This window comes from Formica exsecta, unplaced genomic scaffold (assembly GCF_003651465.1).
Source record: "Formica exsecta isolate Colony F162 unplaced genomic scaffold, ASM365146v1 scaffold90, whole genome shotgun sequence".
Classification (NCBI taxonomy): domain Eukaryota; kingdom Metazoa; phylum Arthropoda; class Insecta; order Hymenoptera; family Formicidae; genus Formica; species Formica exsecta.
In genome coordinates this window covers 372,299-395,994 of record NW_021853667.1, presented here as the reverse complement: position 1 = coordinate 395,994, position 23,696 = coordinate 372,299, and the positions used below count along the sequence as shown (strand labels likewise).

Genomic DNA, 23,696 nt, shown 5'->3' with positions numbered 1-23,696 from the left:
TATATATCTATTTATAATCCTTTATTAATTTATCTATATTAAAAAAGGTACAATAACGTATCTTTTTCTCGTATATTGTAAATTATTTGAAAGACATGATAAAGAATTGTTGGCAGAATTATTTGCATTCGTTGTAATAGAAACTTGAAACTTTCTCCGCAAATAATAATAAAGAATGAAACGTCCTAGTTTGCGTAGATTTGAATGAATGGGTCGGAAAGATTCATGATGATTATAATTTTTTACCGCACAAATATAAAGCTTAAATTAAAAGTAATTTTATACGTACGTCGCAGATTTTTGCTCAAATGCCATTAACAACCGGTATTATACAGGGACAAGAGATGTGCGCGAAGAAAGATGTAGCGACTTTCACCGGAAGCTGAATGTACGAGACGTACAAAAAATAAAGTCGGAAATTATCGACCAAAAATAAATTTAAGAAGTGTACTGTGGAAACGATAGAGAGGATGTTGCTTGCTTGGACTAAAAAAAAATGAGATTTACTTCGATTTATTATCTTTCTTTTGATTTTTATGACGCGAGATGCAATATATTTTTTCTGTTTACTTTGGTGGTTGTATGAAAAAAAAATTGATAATTAGATATAATATACAATCCAGAGACAAGAAAGATCTTTTGATCATGTAGTTACAATGGCACATACAATTCTCTTAATATAATCAGACATGTAAGACCTGTTGAAACGCAAATTAACTCTAAAATCAATTTATGTGGTATAAATTTAGCTGCTAATCCTTGAGATTAATGTGAATAATGAAAATGTATGCGCGTCTCTATGTATGCGCGTACAAACATACATTCAATCTTGAGTAATTACAAAGTCACACACAATGTTTTCTCAGAAATACATCATTTTATATCAAAACAATGAGAAAGAGTCTTCCTAGCCTTCGTAATATTCTTCGCTTAAGTGAGCAGCGTTTCTTATTCGCATTCTATAACTCTTTCACCAGTTTAAACAATATAATTTATGATATTTCCACATAAAAATACTGAGAGAGATATTTATTTTCCGTTTATTTTATAATTAGTGGAATTTTCAAGAAAACCTAAAGAAAAAATGTTGCCTTATCGTTGCTCTAATAATTTTTTATAGCAATTGTAATGTGAACGTGAAATTGAGCGTAAACTTTGCAAGTGTACACGGAAAAAAAAAATTTCGCTACCATAGCTAATCATGGTTTGCAAAATAAATTTCTAAACTGCAGCAAAACGGTTTGCTGTTGCACCTAATAAATAGGTATCACAGCTAAGATGTTCGCTGTTGCATAGGTGTCATAGGTGTCACAGCTAAGATGTTCGCGACTGAATATTACGACTGAAATCTAGTTACCACGCGCAGTTTTTAGCTACGGCAGTTTTTCCGTGTTCGCTGTTGCACCTAATAAATAGGTGTCACAGCTAAGATGTTCGCGACTGAATATTACGACTGAAATCTAGTTACCACGCGCAGTTTTTAGCTACGGCAGCTAATTTTTTTTTTCCGTGTAAAAAATTAATTGAGCTCTGACGCGATCTAGAAAAATAACACATCGCAGAATATTATACATATTTTACAAAAGTCATGATTCGTCACGTGTATCGTTCCGTATGAAAATATCGGCATCGCGGAAACATGCGTTCCCGCGCGTTCCGAATAATTTAATTTCTTCGAGACGAGGTAATTTTTTATCACGGTTGTGTCTGTGATCATGACCGTAACTATGGACATTATCGTGGTCATGGTCATGGCCATGACCGCGATTGGGATCTAGGCCACGACCAAAGTCGCGGTCACGGTACTTCGATACATTTTGCGATTGAAAGGATGAGAGATCAAAGAAGGAATAGACTATATATCGGATCGATCGCATCGCGTACTCTTGAGGAATCAATATTATCGAAACGTCGTATCATATCGAATGAAAGTCCAGACGCGTCGTGGCAAGAAAGGAAGACTAAGTGAGATAAAGAGAGACAAGACAGACGCAAAGAATTCAAAAGTAATGTGAAATAAATCATGAAAAAAATTTGTTCTTTTTCTTCCGCGGCGCGCAAACTTTTGATCGATTCTATATTATATGTGTCCTTGTCTTCTCCCACCATATTTTATAACTTGCCAGCTAGTGGCCTTCCGCACTGCTGCTGAGGGAATGTAGCATCCTCTTTTCTTGACCTCGAGAAGATATAACGGAATTTCTTGTCCGCTTGGTTTGGTTACCTCTCCCGAATGACTGACTGCACGTATTTGAGAGACTTATCTTTCATTGAAGTATCTTTCAAAATCATAGAATGTGCTTAGAATAATGTATTAAGCAAGATAATTGAATACGTCTTTAAATTTATATTTATGTATATTTCTTTCATATATTTCCGAATAAAAAATTTGGCATAAAATAATTAATCTTTTACTAGCATTTTTCTTTCTTTCTGTTGAAATCTTGTTTAGTAGGTATTAAGAGCAGTCAAAGAGATGAATAGCATGAATATATCTAAATTATATATATTATGTAAAATAATTACGTAACATGTATAAGTTGTTATTATCAAAATTGCTTTCTTTAAAGGCTTTTTTATTTTTTTCAGAGGACTTATAGCTTATATTATAATGCTGCGGTCAATACGTGGTCACGAGAAAAAAGATAGAAGCGTCGCCGATATATTTAGACAATGGGTGAATCGTCATCCTAATAAAGTCTGCTTTATATTCGAAGATCAGGAATGGACTTTTCAACAGGTAAAATATATATTTGTTTATAAAAGAAGATGACACATTGCTTTCCATTTAGTATATATGTTTTAAATTTCGAAGATATTTCATACAGAGTTAAATATATGTAAATTAAGATCGATGCTTTATATTCTGAAATTTGCAAGTTTAATAGTCTAAATTAATTTTTTACTTATTCAGGAATTTCTATCAAGTTTTTCTCGTATAATTAATAATTAATAATACGATAATTCAATTCAATAATGTAATTAATAATTAATAATTCCACTTAATGATTTACTTTATCTTCAACAAAATTTGCTGACCGTCCTAATTACTTATATGTGCAGTGAATTTTATGATTTTAAGCATAAAATACACGTAGTAAGTTTGCTTGAATTGAATTAAATTTGTATTTCTAATCCTTATTATATGTATAGTGTGTCACGACTAGCAATCTCTATTTTAATAACCGATTCTCTAACTAATTTGAAAAGATTTGAGATTCTTTTTCCTTTAGGCATATTTTTATTATTTATATAAATATATCATAATGTGTGATTTTTTAAATCTCGCTTTTTCTCTCATAGATGGAGGATTTTAGTAACAAAATTGCGACGATATTCAAAACGCATGGTTATAAAAAAGGAGATGCGGTTGCTTTACTCTTAGAAAATCGACCGGAATTTGTTGGGATTTGGCTAGGTTTAAGCAAGCTTGGCGTGATAACGCCTTTGATTAACACCAATCTCCGTAAGACCAGCTTACTGCACAGTCTCAATATCGCAAAATGTCAGGCGCTTATATACGGCGCGGAATTCTTTAACGGTAATTAATACGATACTATCACTTTTTGCGCATTAAAATCGAGATAATACAAATTTGACATCTAAGCGTAAAATCGATTTTTCTTAACTTAGTAGTTCGATTAATTGTCATTTTTTTTCTTAATAATTTTTAGTCTCAAATATCTAAACAACACTAAATGTTAATTCCAGCTGTGACAGATATCGCCTCGTCTTTAGATGCTAAATTGGCCTTATACAGATTCGGGAGTCATCCGAATGCAATGTCGGTCGGATTAAAAGAGAAAGATTTGAATGCCATTCTGGTGGATACGTCCGCAGCACCACCGGTGGTGCAAGAGAAAGGCGGTCATAACGACAGATTGTTATATATATATACAAGTGGCACTACAGGTCTTCCAAAAGCAGCTATAATTACGAGTTCAAGGTGAATATATACTATACATATATGTTCTACTTCTTTCCCAAATAGAGATCTGGAGTTTTTGAAAAATTTTTCTCCGCAATTTTTCGAAATTCTAGAAATAGATAGTTAATTTTACATCTCTCTTTTTCTTTCAATTATTAGAATGGAAATATGATAAAGATATAAAAAATGATAAAGATTAAAACAAATTATATCATATTTTCCCAGATATATCTTTATCGCGGGTGCTGTACATTATGTGGGGTTCTTACGTAATTCCGATAGATTATATACACCTTTACCATTGTATCATACTGCTGGTGGAGTCATGGCTGTAGGGCAAGCTTTATTATTTGGACATACAACAGTAATTAGAAAGAAATTTTCAGCCAGCGCGTACTTTAGTGATTGTCTTAAATACAAATGTACCGTGAGTAATTTTTAATTTGTTAAATATTGATTAAATAATTCTAAACGTTATAATAATTTAATTTATGTTAGTCTCATTTTTTAAATCCGTGTACATATATGTATATATGTGAGAGCCGTTAAATTGTTCTTAATAATACGTATAAAATGTACCATTTTACGTATAAAATGTACCATTAAATTGTATTATTCTACTTAGACTCACAAAAAAAGCCATTAATGAAATATTTTATTGAATATATAAATATATAAGCATCATATTTATATATTTAATAAAATTTTGGAAAATGTCAGGTTGCTCAATACATAGGCGAAATGTGTCGGTATGTCCTGGCAGTATCACCTAAGAAAGAGGACAAGGAGCATAATGTTAGAATGATTTTTGGTAATGGGCTAAGGCCGCAGATATGGGAAGAATTTGTAAAACGATTCAATATTCCTAAAGTGCTTGAATTTTATGGCGCTACCGAAGGCAATAGTAATATTAGTAAGTACAAAACTACAAAATTTTATATCCATTACATATACACAAATAAAGTGCATATAATGTGAAATAGATATTAAATATTGAATTGGCTCTTTTGTTTTTAGTGAACGTTGATAATAAGACGGGTGCAGTCGGGTTTATTTCGAGAATTGTTCCTTCGTTATATCCTATATCTATTATCAAAGTAGATGAAGATGGCGAACCAATACGCAATTCTAAAGGGCTGTGTCAAGTTTGTGAACCAAGTAAGCGTTGTTGATACAATAAACATAATTAATGATAATTAATATATCCAGATTTAAGAAACGAAAAACAAAAAATATTCAATTTGACATTCATTTGGTGTCTAAAATTTTATTATTATAACATATATATAGTCAAAAATTGTATTAGGCTAACCGGTAACGATTTTCCTATGATTCGAGCAAGAGATATTTTAACCAATATTGTTAAGCACATTACATTTTATATATGCTGCAATCTAATTTTTCATTTATAATAGATGAACCTGGCGTATTTATTGGCAAGATTTTACCAAACAATCCGACCAGGGCATTTTTAGGATATGTGGATGAAAAAGCATCTGAGAAAAAGGTAGTTCGCGATATTTTCACAAAAGGAGATTCTGCTTTCATATCAGGTGCAAAATTTGGTTTATTATATGTTACATATCAAAACGACTTTGGAACTACATATATAAATTTCCATTATAAATTAAACGTTTAATTATGACATGATAAAGAATATTTCATAAGTTGTAAATTAAAATATATATTTTTTAAATATATGTATATACATATAGTATTAAAATTTTTTAAATTTGAACAAAAGTTGGACAATATTATGAATTTGATTATTTAGGAGACATCCTCGTGGCTGACGAATTGGGATATTTATATTTCAAAGATAGAACGGGCGATACGTTTAGATGGAAAGGAGAAAATGTATCGACTTCTGAAGTTGAAGCAATAATCAGCAATCTCATTAACTATCGAGATTGCATAGTATACGGCGTTGAGGTAATAATATCAATTTTATTATCGTTTTCCAATAATAATCTTTTGTAATATCGACAAGCTAATGCAATAATTATCAATAAAATGTATTAATACAAAAATTGCAATTTTTCGAAAAGATAGCAATGTAATACGTTATAATAATTTAATTTATGTTAGTCTCATTTTTTAAATCCGTGTACATATATGTATATATGTGAGAGCCGTTAAATTGTTCTTAATAATACGTATAAAATGTACCATTTTACGTATAAAATGTACCATTAAATTGTATTATTCTACTTAGACTCACAAAAAAAGCCATTAATGAAATATTTTATTGAATATATAAATATATAAGCATCATATTTATATATTTAATAAAATTTTGGAAAATATCAGGTTGCTCAATACATAGGCGAAATGTGTCGGTATATCCTGGCAGTATCACCTAAGAAAGAGGACAAGGAGCATAATGTTAGAATGATTTTTGGTAATGGGCTAAGGCCGCAGATATGGGAAGAATTTGTAAAACGATTCAATATTCCTAAAGTGCTTGAATTTTATGGCGCTACCGAAGGCAATAGTAATATTAGTAAGTACAAAACTACAAAATTTTATATCCATTACATATACACAAATAAAGTGCATATAATGTGAAATAGATCTGCAATTTACGATGAAAATGGAACATTGGATATAAATAAATTAAGCGTCGATATTAAGGAACAATTACCCGCTTATGCTAGGCCACAATTTGTCAGAATTCTGACAAAAATTGATCTCACAGGTACGCGTGTTTATATATAAATTCGACATTATTGCCTCAGAAAAACAAGTTGCGCGCAATTTTTTATGCAATGGTTTTTATTTCGTATATATTATGTAATATTTGTATATTATTAAAAAATATGCTAACTATTCATGATTTATAGGAACATTTAAGTTAAAGAAAAAGGATCTCCAAGAAGAAGGGTACAATGCAGAAAAAATACAAGACAAGCTATATTATTTAGACGCGAAGCTTGGTTATCAGTTATTAACACGAGAGATTTATGATCAAATTCAACAAGGCAAAATCAAATTCTAAGTATGTCAACCGGAAGAATGTAAACTATGGCAATAATTAATATTTTAGAATATTTTTACCGTCATACATACAATTATTATTATACGCGAATCTCAAAAACTCCTGGTTTTCTTCAGGCAGTAAAATAATTGCGATATTTCAATCATATTTATTAAGCAGTACATTTATCGATATATGTATTGATAACTGCTATTGGATTGTGTCCATTACTATGTTTATGTTTTTTATGCGGAGTATGCAGGCATAGAGTATAATGACAATTCCAAGTGCATATAAAATAAATAATAAATAATAGTTCAAATCTGGATTCAACTAAACAATTAAAATGATCTAATTAGGCAATTAGATCTTTTGTAAATATATAAATAATATATGCCTTTGGAGATCAAATTTTTAACAAAATATTTTCAATCTAAAAATATTCTTTATATTTGTATTATATATGGTAACTTCATTCAAGCTTCATCATGCTTTACATGTTTTTATATAGATATTTCTATTTTTTATAAATTATATAATTTTTTCTATAATTCACAATAGTCTTGATATTTCGCAATTATTTAATTATTTAGTTATATCCAGATTGTAATATTTTTTGTGTTTTACATTAATATTTGTATTGTTTCATAAAAAATATTTGGAAATGTGTATAATAAATTCTTATTATACAAATATTATACAATTATTTATCTATTTCTTATATATTCATTATGCATTGCCCAAGATAAAATATTAAAGTATAATTAAAAAAAGCTAATTATACAGTTCTAAAAAAAATTTATTTTTTTTTATGCGGAAACAATATTAGTAACTACTCATAGTTTTTTCGATACTGAATGCAATTCCGATTTCAAATTGTTTCATCGAATCACAAGTTTGAGAAATTTGAAATTAAATATGCAAGAAAGATCTACTTTAATGTTTTTGTCGATTAGACTTGTTTTTATGTTTTTTTTTTTTTTGTTGAACTATATTATAGATCGGTAATTATATCATTTTAAGACAACGGATCTGTCTACATCTACAATCTCTATAAATCTGTTGCCTTAAAATTAAATAAAAATTTCACTCACTGATACTGGTACGCAACAGCGTATTGTTATTAAAGCTGCGTTGATCTGTAACATATAAATATAAAATTCAAATTATAGCAGCGTTCAAAATAATTAATATTTCAAAAAATTATTATGGTATCCGCCGAATTTTATATCTGATGCGTATAATAATAACCGGATAGAATAATTTTATAAATTAAAAAAAAATTATTTTTGAAATAGAAATTTTTATAGTATTTATATATAAAAGTTTCTTTTTTGTTTAAATTCAAATAAATAAATTAAATTAATACTCTTACGCAATGTATACAACAACTAATGTACAAAATAATAAGTATTTACCCCAGGATTGCTCTGGCCGGATGCCTAGGCCTTCTCATCCTCTCAGGTCGTCAGGGTCATCAGGGTCCGTTGATTGACACGCACGATACTTTAAACGGCACTCCCGCATTTAAACGCGCGACACTTTGTACGACACTCCCAAATTTCGCGATCGCGAAGCGATGCCGTTTCCCGCCAAAATCGCACTTCGAGTAATCGTACGACGAAATAATTTCGAGACTTGCAGTCTTGATACTTTGAAATACGATGAATCCTTAACCCAATTTAATAAATTGAATAATTGAAAATAATCTGATAATTAATAATGGCTAATTATTCGTAAAGAATTACCTTTCTAGAAGGGATGGCGTGGAACGACTTTCGTTATTCCCTGCCGGCTCGAATATCGCCGCGCGAATGACAAATGCGTTGGCAAACCTGCGTGCTGAACGTCGTAAAAGCAAATAGCATATATGAAGGTCTGCCAACTTCTTCTTATCGCTTTAAAATATATTTAACATATTTTATAAAATATACGTATAAAAATTAATGCTGAATATTTTTTACATATTATATACTTCGAATAAATTTCGACAAATTTTGATTAAAAAAGTATTGTGTATAATGTTATTGTGTTGAATTATGAAAACTTTAGTTTATTAGAGATCTATGGCCTTTCTCTGTTTTCTCTCCTTATCAAGAATATCATTTACATGCATACATGAAAATATTTCATAATAATAGCATATATTAACAATATAAAATAAAGAAAAAAAAATTACGCGTAGCTAAATTAAAATATTAAATGCATACGTGTAATCCTCTCTTTCTTGATCCACCTTTTACGGATATATTGCAGACACCACTGATAAGGTACTGTTACCCTATCTGTGAAAACACGAACTAATAAACGGTGATTTTATCGACAATCAATAAACGCAAATGACTGATGTAATTCCAGTCTCTATAAAATGAATGTAGATGGTGCTATTAAACGAGACCTGGTAAGCTTTTTATAAAAAAACACCGGGCATTTAATTTTCTGTGATCTAAATTTTACATGCGATATATGTGCAGGTGTATGTTATGTGTATCATTTTATTTTCGTTCGAATTTTACGATAGTAAATCGCAATATAACATGCCGCTGAAATAACAAATATATGTAGTTGACAGTAAAACATCTGTAACAACACAGTTTAATTTTGGACGATTCATGTATTTCTTGATCACGCGTGCCAGATAGAATCAGATAGAACGCGACGATAGCTAAATTCATTGGCTTATTAATATAATTGCAGTGGAGACACTTAATTCAATTGTATCGTGACTAATTTATTAAAACTCACAATCAGTGTCATGTGTTTCGCTGGAGTTGTATTGTTCTCTGTAATTTAATTATAACTTTTTATAAAGAGTAAGATATAAACGGCTGATTATCGATGGAAAAATCGAGAAAGTTTAATTATTCACGATATAAAATATTCACGATTGAATTGTTTGCGAAATGTAACTGAATGCGTATATAAGTATAGGACGATGTACAGTGATATATCACTGATAATGTATACAGTGATATATAAAACATGAACTTTCTATATTATTACTATACATAATATCACAGTATTCGAAGAAATGACTTTCAGTGTGTGATGCTTTTGAAATTTTGAAAAATTATTTAACAATTATAATAAAATTTGCCAGAGTGTTACATCAAGTAAGAATAAACATAAAATACCATTTGTTGTGCAATAATATGAAAACATGTGTTTGATAGCATTTTTGGTCTTTTATATTAACATAATGCATATAGTTCAATAAACACGAATATGATTTTGTTACAGGTTGTTTGTAGTCTGCTGAAGTGACACAATGCCTGGAAAAATAAAGGTGAAAATATTGGCTGGTCGTAATTTACCAGTCATGGATCGTTCTGGTGATACAACAGATGCATATGTGGAATTAAAGTTTGGCACTATAACATATAAGACGGATGTATGTCGAAAATCATTGAACCCACAATGGAATTCAGAATGGTATCGATTTGAAGTTGACGATGCAGAGTTGCAAGATGAACCGTTGCAAATTAGATTAATGGATCATGACACGTACTCTGCAAATGATGCGATAGGCAAAGTTTACGTAAACTTGAATCCATTATTATTACCTGGTATGCTGCCTCCAGTAAAAAACATTTGGACCCTAGAAGCATCTATGAACACCAGTGCTGGTTCACAAGGTAATTTATATATATATAATACGAAATATGACATTGCATATTTTGTATATTTCTCAAATATTCTTTTTTCTTTATGCATTTGCTTTTACAGGGTCAGTTATGACTGGATGGATACCTGTATATGATACTATGCATGGTATACGTGGTGAAGTGAATATTATTATCAAAGTGGAGTTGTTTTCTGATTTTAACAAATTTAGGCAGTCATCATGTGGGGTACAATTTTTTTACTGTAAGCATATTCTTAAGTATATTTTTATATACTTTTAAAAGAAACAGTAGACTGATTTGAATTAATTCTAATATATTGATTTTATATTTTATTTCTTTATTGTACGAAATATTATTTTTTTGAATTTATGCTGTTATTGATTCTATATACACATCACACATGATGTAAGATTAATAAAAATAGTATTTGAAAAAGATTTATAAATACAATAAATATAGTCAAAATATATATAAATATATTTTAGCACCAAACATACCATACGGATATCATGCTCAAATGATACATGGATTTGTTGAAGAACTTGTAGTCAGCGACGATCCTGAATACAAATGGATCGATAAAATAAGAACACCTAGAGCATCAAATGAGGCACGACAGACTTTATTTTTTAAATTAAGCGGAGAAGTCCAAAGGAAGATTGGACTGAAAGCCTTGGATCTTGGTGGAAATGCTGTGATTGGGTATATTTCTTTTTTTTTCCAAAAATTTTCAATTTTTTAGATACATTTTATTAGTTCATCAATATTACTCAAGAGATTTTATATAAGGAACCGATTTTAGATGCATCTATTACTTGTTACTAATTCAATATCAGGTATCTGCAAAACTTTGACCTGGAAGGTGAATCCGGTATCGTTGCCAGAGGTATAGGTACAGCAGTGACGCTCGTAAAATTGCATGATGTTCTCGGTTTCCCTTGCGACAATATCAACATCGAGGAGTGAGTACTTTTATATCTTTAACATCGGATTGTAACATGGACTGATAATGTCCTCTTGTCGAATACAATTATACGTTCGATCATTACGATAAACGGTGAATTATCACGCAATTGCGTCTGGCATTGTGCAACCCAATTAATCGAGTTGCCAACTCATAATAGACCGACCATAAACTTGGCGTTCATGAACAAGTTATTTCTAGAATTTCGTATAAGGAAATGTAGTCCCTTCTATTTTATGAGCGAGACGTTCTATCTCTCGCCACTGAAAATAATTTCTGTCAGATAGATATGGGCGAGTTGAATTTATCGAACGAATCATCTATCTATAGAGAGAACCATTTTATGATACTATATATCTCAATCAATTATCTTCAATTTTGCTTTTCATTATTTTAGTACATCCATATTTGTGTCACAAATAGATCAAGCCAATTAGTTAATGTAATTGATAAGCTGCCGATACTCATTTGAGCTATTTTGTTTGAGCTCATTTACTGATATGATTTTATCTTTTTTTATGTAATAAGTAAAAAATCCATACTTTTTAAATTATACTTTCCAGATTTAAATTATTCATTTTGTTGTTGCCTCTACTTATGCTGCACTTTCCTAGAAAGAGATTAATGGATATTTTTCTGTCTTTCCTATATCCACATGCGTTTGCGTAGGATCGCATTCGCGCTCTCTTCATGCACTAAAGCACAAACGGGACGTTTAGATGCCGACGGCAGTACACCGTTTATTCCCATTTCTATTCCCGCCTCGTATCCCGTGCGCATACCCATGAACAGGAGTCTTCCATCTTGCGCGAGATCTTTATCATCATTAACGCGCCCAGAACGCGCAACGAGGATATCCGAGGCTCCTGGGTGTACCGGGGCGCGAAGGAAACGTGGCAAGCGTATTCCGTTTTTCCGATGCAACACTTTGAGTACCTTGAATTTAAGAATAGGTATTTCCGGTGGTTCGGATCTCGCCCCGTCTACGGAACTTAATCGGAACTTGATCGACGAAACGGCGAAATCCGTACGTACCACGCTGACGGCGGAAAACGCCACCGTCAGAAAGAAGCCATCGAGAGATCAACTTTCCAAACAAATCAAGCATCTACGCAGTAAATTTGATTCCGTCGGTGAAGAGAATCACCAGCAGTCCGATCGCGATTCTGACGCGGATCTGGCCCGGTCATTCACCATGAATTCTAAGAGGGAGAAAAACCGCAATGAAACCAAAACTAGCATAATGGCTGCCTTACTGATCGGTTCTATACGGCATATGCCTTTAGAGAATGTCGGAAATGATAATTCTTCCTTTCCCATCAATGAACAGTTGATAACGACGAACAACGATGAAGAAAGTGGAACGTATTGTAGAGAAAATTCTCAGGAGAATGCGGATGTCAAGGATGAAGGACAGCGACAGGATAATACATCGTCGATTGACGAAACGGAGATATCCTCTTTCGACGACAACGATAACTCTTCGGATGACGAATTGTCGAACAGCACCGCCAGTTATAATATCTTGGACGATTCAAGATACTCTCTCGATAGTGGCAAAGCGGCGGACTCGTCCAGTCTTCAGGAGAGGATTCCTATTACCGTCCGTTCTAGCGCAGAAAGCTGTACGGATTCTACCCTGCAAATAGATTCGGATGTAGCAATGAATTGTCAATTGTCGTCGAATCCGGATTTAGCAAGCACGGAAGATATCGGACTACGAAATGACGCGATCCCTGTAATTACCGTGGACATTCACGAGAACGCAAATTCGGACACGTCGATCGAACTGTCGAACGACGAAAGTTCTAATATTACGACTTTGGCAAAAACCGATATCTTTGATCCAAAAGCGATTCCTTCATTGGATGAGCGACAAATTGATGATGCGAGATGTAAAGTTGATACTTCCGAAAAATTCGAGTCGAAGAAGATAGATAATTTATTACATGAAGCACGTCATGTCGTTTATCTAATGACGAAACACGAACGAGATCTGGGTCAATCGCATCCCTATGGGCAATCGGCGCAACTTGAATCCTCGTCTCCCGTTGAAACAGAAAATCGTATAAGCATAGATAGAGAGAGAAATAATCCGGCGATTGACTTATCTCCGGTGACTGATTTGCCGCGCACAACGACGAGACGTGCTAGCGTATCGAAAGAAGAACTGCGAGCGAGGACGATTGTCGCCGAGAGACGGAGATGCATGCGCGATTTGATCAAGCTGATTGATACGAAAATGATGGTATCCACGTGTGCAATCCGTCACGGTAAGAGAATCGTATCGCTGAGGAGCAAGAGAAAAAAGCGCGAAAGGAAAATGCATAAAAGAGTTGCATATATGTCGGAGAATTCTCTTGAGAAGATTCCTTCGCACGGTACACTCACGAGAAAACACGCGACGTCGCGCAGACGACGTCGCGAAGAGGACGTTCCTCTTCGCATTCCTCGCGTCCGCTCGATCCCCGATTATCTCTCTTCGGATCGGCAGCCGAACATCTCGATCTTTCACGCTATTTCCCGTTCCTGCGGCTCCTCCCTCGTCAATTTAATCGACCATCGTGTTACGCGCGTATCACGCGGTTTAAAACGAGTCGCTCTACTTTGTCCAGCAGTTTCCAACGATTTGCCCGAGATCTCGAGAAAATTACCGAATAGCAGCCATGGCAAATCCGATACGGTATCCGCGGTATCTGTCAACGGCAATACTCGCAAACGCACAATCTGTAATTTAGAAAAAGCATCGTATCACATTGATCGCATTAAGCCCACTAACACAGCTAATATAACTCACAACTCGTGTGTGTCCCGTCCTTCTCCCGATCTTAGGCAGCAAGACGAGGCGTCCATCAGTCCGTCTTGTCCGCTTCCGGCCGTCTCCTCGATGACCGTGAAAATGTCCCAGTCGCCGGCGACCAGAACCCTCGCCAACGTACCGCTTCATCGAAGATCGAGCGATTCTGATCTGAGTGTTACTCCTAAAGGTGAGCTGCTTCTTCCAAGCAAAGTAAAAAAGTAGCGTGTCTCTGTTATTCTCTGACCGCCGAAATTATGCATTATAATTATACAAAACATGATTAGAGAATTACTTTTGTTTCAATTTTTATTTTTATATTCCATAGAATTTTTTTATAACAATTTTTCACTCTAATACTATTGATATACTTACAACTGGAATTTAGTTTCCTTTTTTATTTGATCAAAAAAGAAAGAAAAACAGGATGAAAAGATCACGTTGCGCTTCAGGTAACTCTCTCGGCAGCAGTGACAGATCGATGGCGGGACCATTAAGAACACCGGCTGCGATGGTTAGATCTATGAATCAAGATACGTTGGAAATGTTAGAGTATCCGTTCATCACGATGCAATATTATCCACCTGGCTTTATATTACATATAGGTAATTATACTTACTTATTATGCACGCTTTTTTATCAAGAGTTCATACATTTAATCTGACGTGCATCTAGTTTTAACGTTGTATGTAATAAGTAAAAATAATCAATCCTAAAAATAAGTATAAAAGTTTGTGTGCACAAATGCAATCAACTATTGTAACAAACTGAGTCTTATGATGGAAATAGGTGGTTTAGTAAGCTCGAGATCCGTGAAATTAATCGAGAGGATAAGTAATTTGGAAGAACCAGAGGGTCGTGATGCATGGTGGACCGAAATCAGGATGGAAGTTAGATCACACGCGAGAGCGTTAGCTTGCAACGTTGTTATAGGCTACAAAGAAGAAACTAGTATATGGTAAGTCCTCTAGTTTCTAATGTGTGGACATATTTTTAAAAAATTCCAATATTTTCTCAGATCTAAAAATGTTCTTCAGATTATAAATTCTTAATCTTTCTTGTTACATTATCGATACGCGATTCTTTCCACAGTGACGATGTGTGCGTACTGAGTGCATCCGGTACAGCGGCGGTCATAAATTTTCATAATTCCGGTCAGGATCCGGACGGCGTCGTTCTAAATAAACTCCAACAAAGCGTGCCCGCGGCTGCCGTCGATTCGGACCGTGAGAAGGGCCAACAAAAGTCAACGGGGGTAACGAAGACGACGGAGAAGGTCGACTGCGACGTGGCCGCCGTGACTCATTCAGAACGGCTAAACGGAAAATTGCACCGACGTTTTTCCGAGAGTACGAACACGAGCAACGAACACGAGGGCTCGTATAGTCAATCACAATTACGATGCAATTTGTGCCATCTTCCTTACAGCGAGAGTAGCGTGCCATTTAGAGTTAACGTATCAAAGTGTGCCATATGTAAACGCGCCAAAGTCCCGGATGTGATGTTTACAACTATAGAAGTGCCTGCGAATATACCGACGACTGGAAGAGGTTGTTTCATACAGGCTACCGTGTGCAAGAACAAGAAGGATCTGCGGGGCGAGTTGAATGCGAAGGAGATATCCGACTGTCTGCCTTTCCTGGAATACGAGCTCCATAGTTTACTGTTGAATAAACTGAAGATTAAAGGCATGAACGCGATCTTTGGCCTCAAGTTGCAGGTTTGTGTGGGAGAAAGGTTTATAATCGGCATGGCGGTAGGCACTGCGATTTATCTCACGGCGTTACCGCTGCCTACCATTCCGCAAATAGCGTCCGGCAATTCGTGGCACAACGAGGAGCAATTGGCGGAAATGCAAAAGTCTATTTTAGAGACGGTGAAGAAGAATAGAGAATTTTATCGCCTGAAACCAATTGGAGTCAACGTATGTGGGACTTAACCCCGTTTTCATATCAAAGAATACTGTGCTAGAAATTCCTTCGTTAATTATAATCGTCGCGCGATTGTAGGAAGTCGAAAATGGACGCGTTCCGAGTACTTCCGATACAGACGAATCAGATGAGGATCTACCAGAACTTGACCTTGGATTGGGTACTCGCGACGCGTGTGTCTTGGAAGTGGACGACATCGAGGATATGGATCGGATATCGTCATTGATGGACAACAGACCGCCTGATGATTTTCACGTCGTTAATACGCAGACGATACCTGGCCTGGAAGATTTAGAAATTGTTAGAAATCTACAAATGTTTACACAGGTCTCGAGAGCTAAGATCCCTACAGGACAATTCGCGTCAATGCCATCGAAATATTTCGCCAGATTACTTCAGGTACGATTACTTGTCTTTAAAAGTTTCAAAGAAATAATATCTTCCTCCCTACACACACAGTTGCTTACATATATTTACTTATAGTTAAAAATTTTTCTGCAAAAAAGAATTATAAAGTATTTTTTATTTTATTAAAACGTTTCTCTTGTATACTTTATTCCAGTCCTTGTATTTTAAATTAAGGAGAATGGTTCCCTGTGCTCTGTGTGATATGCAGTTTAAAGTAGCGTTACCTGAACAAGATGAAATACAATTGACTGTCGTTGGTATGGCGCTTGGATTGGGAGAACCTTTGAATATGAATAAATATAAAAGGAAAATTATATATCGTTCCCAGAGCAAGGATCAAGTAAGAAAGTCAGGTACTTTCGAGTAATTTTTTCTGCAGATATTAACATATTCATCTAAAATTATTATTACGACACATATATACAATTACTGCTTTTTATTTAAACATATGTCATCTAACTAGACTTCTTCGAATAATAAATTCTCTTTAAAAAACACATTTCAAATGCGTAATTCCTTTGTTTTCTTTTTATTTTGCCAGATGACAGCGATATGATATTCAGCCTTGATGAGGATCATCTAGAAAACAATGCAATATCCGACAATGCAACACGCACTTGTATAGGAAATCCCACAATCTTGAGTGCTGCCCCTGTACAAAAGCCAAGGCCACGCTCACCTCTGCGTTTAAAATCATTCACTCATAGACGTAAACATGTGAGAACTTTTCTTTAGAATATTTCACATAAATATATATCCGAATTTGATACATCAGGAATTGAGTGTTTTCTGATACTTGCAATATCTACTTTCTTAATGAAATTACTTGCTGAGTGTTAATGATACAAAAATGTCATTAATTTGTTATAGGTGCCTTTGAAAGGAAGATATGGAGTAGATATAACACCTTTATCTTACCTGCCAGGTGGAAGGATAGAAAGATATCAAGGCAATCTAAATTTTTTCTTCATTCGTGAAAGTACATCGATACGGGAGGTGAGTTTTGTGAAGAACCACGATTTCTTGTCAGAATTGTAAACGCAATTGTTAACGATTCTAACGATGACATGTTACAGAATGGTGGACTGAGTGGTTTCACTCACAGTTTTATGATGGAAGTTTTGGCGATTGTTCGCGCGCACATTACGGCATTAGGGGGTAATGCTATGGTAGCGTTTTTTATGACTCAATGCGTGCTTCTTCATAGCCCTCACAAAAATCAGGTTAGTACAAATATTATTTTGCTTTAATGCTGAAATATTAAAGAAATGCTATAAAAATGTTGTGCTCAAACTCGCCCTCTCCCTAAAATAGCAATATTATTAATTAATAAATTATAAACATATTAATTTCTATATTTAAAAAGAAATATGATATATTAATATTACTGTTAAATCTAATGCATATTTTTCAGGATTGATACGCACGCTTATATTTAAATATACGCTTGTATATTTAATAAAAAATATATTTTCAGGGTCAATGCTTGATTAACGTAGGTGGCGATGTTGTAACAGTATCGTATTACGCTGATGAGAAGCATAGCACCATTTCAAATTGCTGACCCCAGCCTCCACATTCAGCGCCTCCATAAACAGATTTATATGGCAATTATTTGATTAAATGCCAATATCAACATTATTAAGAGTAGGACAAATTCATTACTAAATCTGCAAGACTTTTAATACGTTGTGCAATATTTAGTTTCATGATATTCTTTCTCGCTGCAATCGATATCGTTATTTATTTATTTGATCAAGATATGGATATATATATCTTATTCTTTTCTTTGTGAATAAAGATAATATAACGTAATGAAATATGCTAAAGGCATATTATCAATCTGTACTTATTATAGATTTTATGATATCTATAATATTTAAATTCTCTAATAATTAAATACAATTTTATCTTTTCTTGTTAATCTCTTTTAATTTGTAGAAATATATAACAATTCACTAATCTTTGTATAATAATTAGTATATTAATCTGTAGAACACACTGTTGCTTCATTGAATCATGCTCTGTTCAAAATAAACTTTTATATAACATGATAGTGTTGAAATAAGTTTTTTTATAAAACTTTAATAGAATTATTCTAAAGCCAATTTCGGATCTGTAGGATATATGAAACAATTTATCTACTTTCTAAATCAGTATAGCTTTGATTACTAGGTGCCTTTGAAATGATCCAGAAAGAATTCCATGAATAGGATATTCCACTGCTTTATATAAGATATAGCTAATAGACCGCGATTCTTCAATTTACAATCATCAGAATCGGCAAATTTAATAATAAAGAAATATTGTTCTGAACAATTAAACGTATACACACTATAGAATTTTGATTGTATATAGAGAGTATTATGTTTCGAAGTATACTTATAAAAGATTCGGGTATATTTCATAACTTTCAATTACATTTTGATACTAGTACCTTCTAATATCATTTGTTATTGTAATTGTTCATTGTTCGTAACTGTCTCATTCATAATTCTATGAAGATTTTTATAATTACATTTAATACATATGTTTTTTTTATAAACTACTCATTTCAGTAGAATGAAATCTAATTACTGAAATGAACTGAAATTTATGAATATGTATTGAACTTGATCCCATCCCTAGTCAAGGTATTAATCATACGTGCCTTTAGAAGAAGGTGATTATAAAAAGATTACTTGTATAGCAGAATTACTTTATAGCTAAATAATTTTCAGATTACTAACGGAAATGTGGAAGTATGTTATATCGAAGGTAATCATGTTACAATGATGGACAGCGATAAAGTTGTCGCTGCGATCAATGGAGAACATATCGAAAGCGTCAAAAAATTAAAGCTAGATTTAACAGATGATAACACAACATCTGTTAAAGATATTTATACCAGATCATAGAACTAGCACAATAAGATTTTATATAGTGTGAGACACACACACGCGCACATATATTCGATAAAAAAGAAATTGTAAATGGGTAAACTGAAGATTAAATTTTTCCTCTCCCTATACATAAAATCTTATTAACACAATATTACGTAAATATTTTGTTAATTTGTTATTTGTGTGCGTGTGTGTTCGCGCGCGTGTGTGTGTCACACTATATAATATCTTATTGTGCTACTTCTATGATCTGGTATAAATATCTTTAACAGATGTTGTGTTATCATCTGTTAAATCTAGCTTTAATTTTTTGACGCTTTCGATATGTTCTCCATTGATCGCAGCGACAACTTTATCGCTGTCCATCATTGTAACATGATTACCTTCGATATAACATACTTCCACATTTCCGTTAGTAATCTGAAAATTATTTAGCTATAAAGTAATTCTGCTATACAAGTAATCTTTTTATAATCACCATACAACTTACCTTATGTAAACCGTAATTTTCCTGAGAAAAAGACAATGATTGTATCATAGGCTTTAAAAGGATTATCGGTGTTTCAATTTTCGGGAATTGTGTAACATCATATTCATGAACAGCGATTACCCGCTCGTAAATTGTTGTACACAAAGATTTGTTATTGTCAACTGACAATTTTCTATAAATTGGAGAAACATGATTTGTAAAAACATCTAATTTTTCATCCCAGTTGGTGCATTTATTTAACTCCAAAAGAAGCTGTAAAAATTAGATTAATAGTAACCCTTATTAAAAAATAACTTATTCAAAGAAAATTTCTATAAATGATAATATACCTTTCCACTAAGTACTGGTTGTATAGTATCCATTATATTCAAAAGAATATTATTTTCGAGTTCACTAAACGTATTAAAAGATAAATAATTATTTACTAATGCTTTCAACTGCTCAGGTGCGCCATCGATAAGCACTAATCTGCCTTGAAGATTCATGCCTTCTAACTTTCGCACTAACTCAATTGCGATCAAAGATCCCATTGAATAACCCACTATTACAAAATCCCGATTCAATTTCTTTTTGCTCAAAATATGCTACAAACAAATAAATTATAAGATATAGTAAAATACGTTGAGAAATAATACTATATTAATTTTACTCTGTTATTCTAATGTTCTATGAGATACTATAATCGTAATTAAATATAAGATTTATACTTTTAAAAGACGATCTGCGATCTCGTTTATTGAAGTACAGTTCGTGCCGATATGATATGCTCCATGTTGTAAGCACGTTGCTGGAGCTTCGATATGTTGTACCAACGAATCGAATATATTTCCACAACCTTCTATTCCTGGCAATAGAAATATTTCGCTTCTCGTCATATTCCTTTTTGTTGGCAAATCCATACACACATCGGGTATTAGATCGTTACCTATCAAACGAACGAGCAGTTTAATGCCATTTAATTTGTTCACATCTCGAACGTTTTTATCGTTCGAAGTATTTTTGTCAAACATTTCTATAAGTTTGGCAAAATTGAGATAACGAATATCCTGCGTTGTAAGGAAAACATCAAATTACCGTTCCAAAGTCTGTTTAATTTCCACAGCCATCATCGGAACAATCGGGCCTTCGATCGAGCAAAATGAATTCAAATCACCGCGAATCTAACAATAATACACATTATTGTAGAAAAATTATTAGACAAAAGAAAACTTATTTTTTATACAAAAGTCTGATACATACCATTTAATTGACTAAAGCATGATATGAGACTTTTGGCGCTAAAGGTGTTAATGGAAGATGTTTGTATGATCCCCATATCATTCCCGGACGCAAAACATTTATGATGAGATCGATCTGGAGTTGCTCCGCGTATAACGGCTCGTCTAAAGAAAATTTCGGTGCCTTCTCGTCTTGGATCAACACACCTCTTATTAATTCTCCACCTGGTTCTCTCCTCAAACAATTTATGAGACCTAATAAACCGCATTCCGAATCTTCTTGCCCCACTAAAATTATTCTCGCGATATTATTCTCGTCGTTTAAGATCGATGTTAGTTGCTCTAACCAAGAAAATTCGTAATTGTTAACAAAAATAACTTCTGCCTTTCTCCTCGTTCTTTCTTTTTTCTTTAAGAGTACAATATGTTCCTTTTCCGTGCGTTTCTCAAGAATTATTGCTAAATCGTGTCTCTCTGCATTTGTAAAATCATTTCTTGAAAGCGGTTGTCCCCTTGTTAGTAAGAAACCGCCGTCTTTTCCCGTGGCTGGCAATAAGTTTCTTCCGTCGATTATGTGACCGCTTATGTAGTCGAAAGTTTCGTCTTTTAATGTGATATTGATAGTTCTTTCTCCAGAAGTAATTTTCTGTTTAGTTCTAAAACTCATTACATACCAATCTTTGGCATGATTCAATCTAGAACATTATAAGAAATATATATCAATCATCAAATTGAAAGTAAATTTTTTGACGTTACAAAAATTATTTACTATTTTCTTCGTATTTTTATATACGTTTAATAGATAAAATGTTTTATATACTTGATTGATGGCGAAATCATTGGCGTTCCACGACTAACAGGAAATTGCACAATCGGATATAAATTCGCTAGTTGCGGTTGCAAACCATTGTTATACATTTTTCCCAATCCTTGCAAAAATACTTTAACATTGTCTTCGTGATGGCGTTGAAATAATGTAATATTGGTCGTATCGAACAGTTCTGTCACAACGCTTTGAAGAATTTCATCCGGCGCAATTTCCAAAGTTAATGTATTTATAAGAATCAGTCTTGCAGTTTTTTCAAAAAGTGTAGGACCTAATAGATTATTTGTAAAATATTCAGCATAGGACAACTCACGCGTGCCGCAATACGAAGTTTGCCACATTTGACAGTGTGTTACGTTTTGCGGTATTATTCGATTTAAGTAAGCCAAAATCCTCGCTTCCGCAGATGCGAGATAACGACTGTGAAGAGGAATATTGCTGCAGTTAATTTCTTTAGTAAAGATGTTATTATTCTAAAAAAATATAACTGGCAGTTCAAAATGTTATTGCTTATATAATTTATCTTATTAAAAGTGAAATATTTAATTAAGCCAGAAAAAATATACATGGTGTTCAAAAAAGATAGTACCAAATTACAGGAGTATATAGTAAAAACAATGCAAAAAATTTTAATAAGTAGTATTCCAAAAACTGTTTTTTCCAAGTTATAAACCATTTTCTATTATTATAGATAAAACTCATTTCAAATATGCATTGTATGATTGTATCTTTTTCAAGAAAAGTGGATAGGACGTGGCGGTCCAGTTACATGGCCACTTTGCTCACCGGATTTAAATCCGTTAGACTTTTATTGATGGGGACACTTAAAGAACATGGTGTACGCCACATCAGTTGACACATTGGACGAATTGATACAGAAAATTGAACGTATTATTGTCAACAAATACAAAATATATCTGGTATCTTTGAACGTGTTCGATCTTTAATGAGAAAGCATGCCGAATGATGTGTTAAAACGGAGAGCACATCAAACATCTGCTGTAGATTGAATTTATTTAATAACAGAAAGTATTATAATTCGGCAATAAATGGTTTTTGGAGTACTACTTATTAATACTTTTTGATTTGTTTTTATGAATACTACATACTCTTAATATTGGGTACCACTTTTTTTGAACATCCTGTATAAAAGTACCTGTAACTTTGTTATAAATGCTGTTACTGATTCTTTTGGCCCACTTATAGAGCAAGTATTATGACTCATATTGCAGATTATATCAATATCCGGAGGACATATATTCTTAGCATTTTCATAACTAAGATCAATGTTCGCCATGGCGCCATGAACTATTTTTGTTTCACTCAACGCCAATCCTATATAATACGAGGAGAGAAGCACTTGTTCCATTGTAAAATTACCAGTCACGTATCCGCAACAGAGTTCGCCGATCGAATGACCGACAACATGATCTGGCACGATATTTACGGATTTTAAAAGATCGATTAATCCGATCTAAAGAGAAAAGTAAAGTATCATTTTTCTTAAATTCTGAATAAATTATATAATTTGCATGATTTACGCGACAATTAGAATGGATAATTCATCACCTGCATTACAGTAATGCCAACTAACGAGTTCAATATACTGTTAAAAATTGTTTCATGTTTACTTGTTAATACATCAATGAT

General features: G+C 33.2%; 2 protein-coding genes, 1 long non-coding RNA gene and 1 pseudogene across 7 annotated transcripts in view; 2 read left to right on the top strand and 2 right to left on the bottom strand.

Moving 5' to 3' along the window:
* The window catches only part of LOC115245071 (long-chain fatty acid transport protein 4-like), a 19,677-nt gene extending 12,077 nt beyond the window's left edge, over positions 1-7,600 (top strand). Inside the window, exons 3-12 of the mRNA XM_029823171.1 lie at positions 2,590-2,740; positions 3,304-3,541; positions 3,712-3,946; positions 4,154-4,355; positions 4,649-4,841; positions 4,946-5,086; positions 5,344-5,481; positions 5,703-5,883; positions 6,550-6,626; positions 6,772-7,600. Coding sequence (XP_029679031.1) covers positions 2,590-2,740; positions 3,304-3,541; positions 3,712-3,946; positions 4,154-4,355; positions 4,649-4,841; positions 4,946-5,086; positions 5,344-5,481; positions 5,703-5,883; positions 6,550-6,626; positions 6,772-6,926 — 1,711 coding nt within the window. The 3' untranslated portion in view covers positions 6,927-7,600. The remainder of the gene's footprint in view (positions 1-2,589; positions 2,741-3,303; positions 3,542-3,711; positions 3,947-4,153; positions 4,356-4,648; positions 4,842-4,945; positions 5,087-5,343; positions 5,482-5,702; positions 5,884-6,549; positions 6,627-6,771) is intronic.
* Positions 7,601-7,874: 274 nt separating this feature from the next.
* Positions 7,875-9,194, bottom strand: LOC115245074. 2 transcript variants are annotated; one of them, XR_003885481.1, is made up of 3 exons: positions 9,116-9,194; positions 8,324-8,803; positions 7,875-8,044 (listed from the first exon to the last, which is right to left on the bottom strand). It is a non-coding gene; the product is annotated as an uncharacterized LOC115245074 (long non-coding RNA). The 2 variants fall into 2 exon arrangements; XR_003885480.1 differs by having other exon boundaries at positions 7,875-8,803.
* A 681-nt stretch (positions 9,195-9,875) lies between these two features.
* The window catches only part of LOC115245058 (C2 domain-containing protein 5), a 15,439-nt gene continuing 1,618 nt past the window's right edge, over positions 9,876-23,696 (top strand). Inside the window, exons 1-16 of one of the 4 annotated variants that reach the window (XM_029823139.1) lie at positions 9,876-10,018; positions 10,146-10,540; positions 10,632-10,772; positions 11,017-11,233; positions 11,368-11,493; positions 12,165-14,482; positions 14,745-14,897; positions 15,082-15,250; positions 15,385-16,216; positions 16,302-16,622; positions 16,786-16,984; positions 17,173-17,348; positions 17,502-17,627; positions 17,708-17,854; positions 18,109-18,238; positions 23,279-23,654. In XM_029823139.1, the coding sequence (XP_029678999.1) occupies positions 10,174-10,540; positions 10,632-10,772; positions 11,017-11,233; positions 11,368-11,493; positions 12,165-14,482; positions 14,745-14,897; positions 15,082-15,250; positions 15,385-16,216; positions 16,302-16,622; positions 16,786-16,984; positions 17,173-17,348; positions 17,502-17,627; positions 17,708-17,854; positions 18,109-18,195 (5,379 nt within the window). In that variant the 5' untranslated portion in view covers positions 9,876-10,018; positions 10,146-10,173 and the 3' untranslated portion in view covers positions 18,196-18,238; positions 23,279-23,654. Of the gene's footprint in view, positions 10,019-10,145; positions 10,541-10,631; positions 10,773-11,016; positions 11,234-11,367; positions 11,494-12,164; positions 14,483-14,744; positions 14,898-15,081; positions 15,251-15,384; positions 16,217-16,301; positions 16,623-16,785; positions 16,985-17,172; positions 17,349-17,501; positions 17,628-17,707; positions 17,855-18,108; positions 18,525-23,278; positions 23,655-23,696 lie in introns of those variants that run through there. The other 3 variants (XM_029823138.1, XM_029823137.1, XM_029823140.1) reach the window with 3 other exon arrangements.
* Positions 19,721-23,696, bottom strand: part of LOC115244989 — a 6,735-nt pseudogene continuing 2,759 nt past the window's right edge.